The sequence below is a fragment of the Pimephales promelas genome, chromosome 2, assembly GCF_988280905.1.
Source record: "Pimephales promelas chromosome 2, fPimPro1.hap1.1, whole genome shotgun sequence".
Taxonomy (NCBI): domain Eukaryota; kingdom Metazoa; phylum Chordata; class Actinopteri; order Cypriniformes; family Leuciscidae; genus Pimephales; species Pimephales promelas.
Genome location: NC_142770.1, coordinates 19,199,543 through 19,206,785, shown reverse-complemented (window position 1 = coordinate 19,206,785; position 7,243 = coordinate 19,199,543). Strand labels below are relative to the sequence as shown.

Here is a 7,243-nt window from a genome sequence, read left to right as displayed (position 1 = left end):
ATGTGGTGATCTAGCTTTCTACTTAAGCAACCACCATGATATGCATTATGTGTTTACACAGCACTGCTTTATTGATGCAAAATTATTATTATTATTATTTTTTTTTGCCATATAAAACATTAAAAGATTCTTCTCATAATTTACAATTAGATTAAGATACTCTAATTCTTATTACAGGACTAAATGCTGAAACAAAGTAGAGGACAGAATGTTTATCATACTACCTCTGATCATTGAACAAGTTTTCTGACTTATGACTCCTTTCCTGACTTTATTTGTAGCATACTTCTATTGACTTTGGCCAGACTTTGCAAATTCATTTTAGGTCAAAGGCTGGACAGAATGTTATAATTCCAGTGTGAGGGCAAACTACCAAATGCTATACGTAGTAAAAAATAAAAGCTAAGCTACTATATAATAAAAGACATTTTATGAGATGTTCATGTATGCAGTTGAGCAGTCTTTAAAGAGATCTACCAGTGAATCTTATAATCAGCATTTAAACATGTACAGTTTTAGCTGGGACTTTATGCTTTTTTGTCTAAACTGTACCAGTACAACCAGAATATTAGTATGGTGAAGAAGCTAACAGTGAGAAAAACAACATACAAAGCAAACAGAAATCGATCAATGACCTCCCCCAAGTCTATCCAGTCCTTTGAGTTCTGACCACCGGAGAAATGCTTATCAACATGCTGGCGAATGGCGAGTAAATCTTCATGTTGCATCTTTAGTTCCTTCAGTTCTTGCCCATCAAGATTTAATGGTGTTTTAATGCCCTTTTCATGGGATATAGTTTGGTTTCTTTCTTTCTCGGGTGAGCAGGAACTTGTGTAAATGGTGTTTTCTGTTGGCAGAAATAGTTTGATTATTAATGTGATCTATAGATAAGTAAACACAAGATTTATCATTGATATGTTGTAAATAGACATGCTGCATTTTTTTTAAAGCTTATGTCTATAATGTATTTGATATATTCAGTATTTAATTTATTTATTTTCATGTAGATGCACACATTATATACTGCCAGTTGTCCAACTGGATTAATATTATTTGCTTGTTTTTTTTGCAGAAAATGTTTGACTGGTTGTTCAGTCAGTATGAGACTCACTTTGGGGGGCAGAATTTTGGTCAGAGATTTTCTGGCCCAAACAAACCATTCTTGCCAGGTAATGCAGGAACAACACTTTAATCCAGTTTGGTAGAGGAGGATGGTCACTCGAGCCACAAAGAATATTAGTAACGACAATTGTCTCCAATAGACTGGCTACCATCAGTGCTAAACACATGGAGAAAAACACATCTGCAGGGAGAGAGGGAGATAATAACATAAGTTCCCAATCTTCAAATGAAAGTTATTGATGTACATATCAGTGGGTATTAAACTGTAGTACAGAAGGTAAGCAACATGATGCTAGAAATTTACAATATTAAGTCTCATCTTCAGTTTGAAAACCTGAAGACCATTTTAATAGACTGAAAAGCACCAGGTGGATACTTGACTTTTACTAATCTTATGATACATGATGAGCTTCAGATGACCACCATGAAAATGTTACTTCTATTCGTGGTCTTAGAAAACCCCTGATATAGAAAACATAATAAATAAATACCACAAATTATGATTCACTGTAACTGGTATGTAGACCGAGGCTCACTGAAGCACTGATTTGCTTTATTGTAATTTTCTACGGTATGTTTTAAATAAACTTGTTTAAATAAACTTACTAGAATAAACACATTAAAAAGTTGTAATGTTAAATCAGCTAAAGCTTCAATAATATCCACCTTCTAAAACATAAATCACATGTAAATAGGAACATAAGATTTAAATAAGATCTAACAATTTTAAAAAAATCAAATTATTTTTACACATAACCTACATTTTGGTTTCTCATAAAAAGGCAACCTCAACAGAAGGGTTAATAAATAAATATTAATAATAATGGAAAAGAAAAATGGAACATGGCTGCAGATAGATGTTCTGTTTTAATTAAAGGTGCCTGAATAGTTTGAGAACAACTGATTTATAGTGTATGATGTGCCTTTTTTGCTTTTATATATTTTATGTAAAAAATTAAAAAATTTTACAAGTGCAGTGGGGTCCAAAAGTCTGAGATTCAAATTTTTATGTAATTAAAGTTTTAAGATGTCGAAAAACTAAATAAAAGAAAAGAACATTATAAAAGAAATAGAATTTGTTATTAGAATTAAATGCAATACAGAAACATTTGACAAGTGGACTCAAGACTTTTGGATCCTACTGTATGTACAGGCTGATAACAGACTTATAAGAGGGATGGTGTCTCCTGTAACAGGAAGCAGATCGTTCATGAGGAGAAGGAAGACTGTGTAGCCCAGAATAAGAGTCATTTTGAAGGCAGAACGGTCCACACTTTGAGGAGGCAGGAGGAAGCTGAACAGATCCACTGTAACCAGGCAGTAGCTGGGGATCAGGAGGTTCACCACGTATAGAGTTGGTCTGCGCTTTAGGACAATCTAATACGAGACAACCATTAGAACAATAAACAAAACAATATCAAGGGAACAATTCATGTTTCAACTAACATCACTTAATCTTAGTTAATTATTCAGTAATTTTCTTGCTATAACAATATTTATCAACTACAATATTTAGGAATTGATGGTGACACAAACATTGTAAATCAGTTCATCCCAGCCTTCAACCCCTTCCGTGTTATAGTATGAGTTGGCAGATTTTCGTCCGGTCATGTTAACCAGTTGCCACTCCCCTTTAGTCTCCATGTACTGTTGAGATATCTGAAACGTGGCCTCCACTGGTTCTGAAAATACTAATTGAACATCTCTATCTGTAGAGGGAGAGATAAATTAGCTTCAGCCACTGTGGATGTAACATTTTTAAAAATTATTTCTTTTGTGAGCGAGATGCGAAAAGCACTTTTTATAGCGTTTAATATTCTACTGACTGTCATCCACACAAGTTGCGCAGGATTCTCAAGTTTGAGCAAAAGCTTGGAGTGAGATCACACGCGGTTAGGGGAGGAGCCATAATGAAGCCCCGCCCCACCCATCCCCGCCCCCAATTTTACCCATTGTTCATAATTAACCAGAACAAATTAAAATTATAACAATTAGTAAATCTGATAAATGACAGAGCAATTCATCACATCAAATACTCTTTAATGCAGTATTACAAATATAGCTAACCAAAAATATAACAAATTGCTCCAAACAGTTTCAAACAAATCTTTAAAAATTGCATTTTGATTTTTGAATGCGTCTTCTATCTAGACGAATGATTTATTGTGTGGTGGGACATTGAGAACAAATGGACAGATTAGAGTGCACCACCTCTTCCACTGTCTCCTCCTCTAATCTGGCAACCTTTTTAGGGGGCTTACCCTTTGGTGCCCAAAATGACAAAATATCTTTCTGCTTTTTTCCTGACATCTTTGAAAAATAAAAATGCAACATTTATGACAATGATTAAATATTACCCAGAGCAATCTGCTGTAATACATCCTTAATGTAACTAAGACTATTAATATTACAGTATAATATAATTTAAAATAAAATCAGTAAATCTTCATTCCTTTCCATATCCACTAACATTTCTCTTAGTTTCAGATAACATAAGATAGCCAAACTGAGCCTGGTTGCAAAGTAGTTGTAGAGTTTTTGACTGCATCAATAATAATGTACGATGGGCTGCATATTAAATGTTCTAGCCCAAAAATGTTAGACGAGCTTCTTCCAACTTACCTTCTTCTCCATCACAACACGTGTTCGCGCGATGTTGTTGGTTACCTAGTAACGAACGTACGGTGGCCGAGGATGTTCCGTCCATTTCCGTGTGTTCGTGCTACTGAATGACATGTCATGTATAGATCAGTGGTGCACGCAGCGCGCATATATGTTGCCTAGTAACAAACGCAATCTGGCGGAGATACGCGCTGGCGGCAGGAAAGTTCACTTTGTTTGCCTGCGCCTCGTATACAACGTTAGAAAGCTTTCAGCCAGGACAACTTGGTTGGCATTGCCTCTTCAGCGTGAGAAATACACAGTGTGGCGTGTGAGCGTGTGAACCGGTCGAAATGCGTGTGTCTCACGGCCAATGCGTGAGACTTGAGAACCCTGAGTTGCGTATGTGATTTTCTTTCCTTGAATTGAAACTGAATGATAGCTTGTTATTGATCATGATTAAATATTTTAATTGATGGCCTAAGTTATTACTTACTTGTGTGTTTGTATGAGCCAAATGTGTAGGTGCAGGTTTGAATATCAAAAGGAAAGGTGTAGATGTTTAGGTTGCAGGAGCTTATCACATGGACTGGCAGCCGATCTTCTGCTTTGCCGTTGTTGTAAAGATAAACATAATAGGTGTCGGGGGCTTGGTTATCACTTGTGCTGTAATTAAAAAGGGCAGCATGACACAGATAGCCACAACAGTTTTATTTATTATTACAGATATTTACAAGATGTTACTAATATAGTTGATTAGTAATATAGTAGATTAGTTGACTTGTCATTGTGTTGATTTAAAAAATGTGTTGTTTTGCACATACTAGGGATACTAGGGGCATTTGACGCCAACTTATATTGAAACTGCCAATGTAAGTTGGCGTCAAATGCCATTATGCCAGAATTTTCTCCTTTAGTATGAAGATAATTTAGTATGAAGGACGCGTGAAGTCATGGTTTTGGGAACTGCAGTCCGTAATCAAAGCTGCAAAGTCCTTGCTGCACTTCAGCTGGTACCTTGCAAACCTCCTCATATTATGACAAAAAAATTCGGAATACAAAGACTCGTCAAACTGAGCCACTGACATCATGAAGTAAACTTCTTTGATAAGGAGGTGGAGGTGCCTCTCTACACAATCTCAGGATTAGATGGACCCACTATTTCCTCTTTTCTTCTCTTTTTAAGAACAGAGAGGACAACAAAATCATCCTTACTGCTTGAAGACTCTTTTTTGTTTTGTATTTTTTTAGCAATGGATTAATTAATATATTCTGTTTTTTATTAATTCGGTGCTATTATGCGCAGTTGAGTGAACAACACAAGTTTGTGTGTTTGTCGCATAAGGTGGCCTTCTGGTGCTTTGAAATGGACTCTTTTGAGGAGACAGTGGATTTCCAAATTTGTTGCCCTGATTCCACGTGCTATGCACAAATACACTGCAGACTCACTCTCGCTCGTATCCTTACATGTGTTTTATTTAACTAAATACATCATAATCAGCTAAAACCCATGCGGAGGATACTTTACTTCCTGAACAAGTGCGCACCCTAGTCTGTGTTGCTTTAAAATTTTCTTTCACCTTGTGCGTTTTGTGTGTTGTCTTTGCTCTAAGCTCTCTGTCTCCTCCTTAAGCCAATCTTTTGCATTTGACAGTGGTGTCTGGTGAAAAGGTATGTGCCTTGTACCTTGAATTTCACCTCTTCCACTTTTGTGAACCATCGGGTTAAAATCTCTACCATCTCCCGTCTCATCGTTTTAATCCCAAGCCCGACCTGTGGAGCCTTCACGTTTGGCCACTCGAGAAGGAGTCTTTACAGCTCTCTGTGAGAGTAACTAACTCTATTTTAGACGCTAGAGCCCCATCTATGAGGTGCCTCTACACCCTGTGCTTTGTCACTTTGCAGACCCTTTTCATGCTCAAACAGCAACATTACATACTAAAGAAAGTTGTGTAATGTAAAAAAAAAAACACATAATAGGCCCTCTTTAATGTTGTAGTTTGGAACTCACACTTCATTGATGACAATATCAGGCCTCCAGAGTTTTTGTCTTGGCAGTGTGATTCTGTCCGTTCCACATTCATTAGGATCCCAGCTCAAACCTTCAATTTTCCAGTCCTTCAAAATACAAATATCTTTATTAATTTTCCATTTATATATAAACCATTTATATATTTATATATTCCATTTAAAATAAACACTTTTACAAAGTATAAAGGTATTATATTTAAAATTTTAGGAATGTTTAGCCTGGTTAAAACCAGACCATTCTCAGTTGTATGGTCGTCACCAGCGGATGTCACGGGTAGACATTAAACCAATCAGAGCGATGAAGGAGATGACGTTTGCAGAGTGGCGGCCAGTGGAGAAACATCTCCGAGTATTGTTCTTTGCTCGGTTTTTAACAAAAAGGAAACATTCTAATCGCTTAAACAGACGCAATAGCTGATTCGAGCGAGTGATGTTCGACGGCGGCGTCCATCTTTGTAATGTAGGCTACAAAATCTGCTTCAAAATCCCAGTGCTGTCGTCATCGAGTAAAGCCCGCCCCAAAGTTTCTGATTGGTGCCGCGATTTCTGCTGACTGGAAATCGGTTTGAATGAGCTCTTACTTTCAGAGCAAATCTAAATTTGCCAGAAGTTGTCTGGGTTTTCCCAGGCTATAGGAATTTAAGTCCAAGAGTAAAGTGCAAGTTGGCAGCTCAAAATAGATCCTTAGAGCTCTTACAAACCACAGCCAGATAAACGCATCCAAGATTTGAGCTTTTTCATCCTAAAAGGAAAAACGTCCACAATTTATATTTAGGCTATTTGCAGATTATTAATGTAATGTGACTAAATACTGTGATTGGCATAATTGGATATTTACTTACCACATCTAAAATGGCATACAAAATGAAACCCAAACTGATCTCTGTAGGTGTTTTTGGATTAAAAACTGGCCGCATTTGGGTTTTGTTGAAGACGCTCTCTCTGAGTGACTGTAGGAGAGACTCTGCGGTTGGCTGAGAGCAGTTTAAGGTGTCTGCAGATCTCATGAGTGCTGCTGCCCGAAGGATTCGGCCCCAAAGAGAGAAAACATTACCAAGATAAGCATGAAGGAAACAAGCTATATGCACACTAAGGGCTAATCCCAATTCTACCCCTTACCCCTTCCCTTTCCCCTAGCCCTACCCCTTCGCCTTCCCCTTGACCCTTGAAACAGAGTGGCAATGCGTAGGGGTGAAAATATTCCCCTAAGAAATGGGACACCACTACGCCTCCGTTAAACGTCATTATAAGTCGTCGCTAGCGCCTACGTCACAGGATATGCGCCGATGTTTATCACAACCTTCAAGATCCCGTCGACAGCTGCAGTTATCTCAGTCGCGTGGGTTACAGCTATTTTCTTGCATCTTGTGAAGTTCGCAGGAAACAACGGAGACGACGAAAATATGTTGCGGGACTATCGTTAGCAAACTACAGTAATTTTAGCTTTTTTTTTTTTTTTTTTTTTTTTTTTTACAAACGTTTCTGTGAA

The 7,243-nt window shown here is 37.4% G+C and overlaps 1 protein-coding gene across 1 annotated transcript; it reads right to left on the bottom strand.

The window, feature by feature from the left end:
* Nucleotides 1-527: 527 nt before the first annotated feature.
* LOC148995845 (5-hydroxytryptamine receptor 3C) lies at nucleotides 528-6,761 on the bottom strand. The gene is made up of 8 exons (XM_089132225.1): nucleotides 6,597-6,761; nucleotides 6,452-6,496; nucleotides 5,735-5,841; nucleotides 4,220-4,389; nucleotides 2,659-2,831; nucleotides 2,289-2,499; nucleotides 1,114-1,303; nucleotides 528-852 (listed from the first exon to the last, which is right to left on the bottom strand). The coding sequence occupies exons 1-8, from the start codon at nucleotides 6,759-6,761 to the stop codon at nucleotides 528-530; spliced, it is 1,386 nt and encodes a 461-aa protein (XP_088988351.1).
* Nucleotides 6,762-7,243: the final 482 nt, after the last annotated feature.

Excerpts from the sequence above, each read along its gene's own strand:
- LOC148995845 (XM_089132225.1), bottom strand. The coding sequence starts at position 6,761 with ATGAGATCTGCAGACACCTTAAACTGCTCTCAGCCAACCGCAGAGTCT. Across the intron at positions 5,842-6,451 it reads CGTTTATCTGGCTGTGGTTT|GACTGGAAAATTGAAGGTTT; the intron begins GTAAGAGCTCTA and ends TGTATTTTGAAG. Across the intron at positions 2,832-4,219 it reads TGGCTCATACAAACACACAA|ATAGAGATGTTCAATTAGTA; the intron begins GTAAGTAATAAC and ends CTCCCTCTACAG.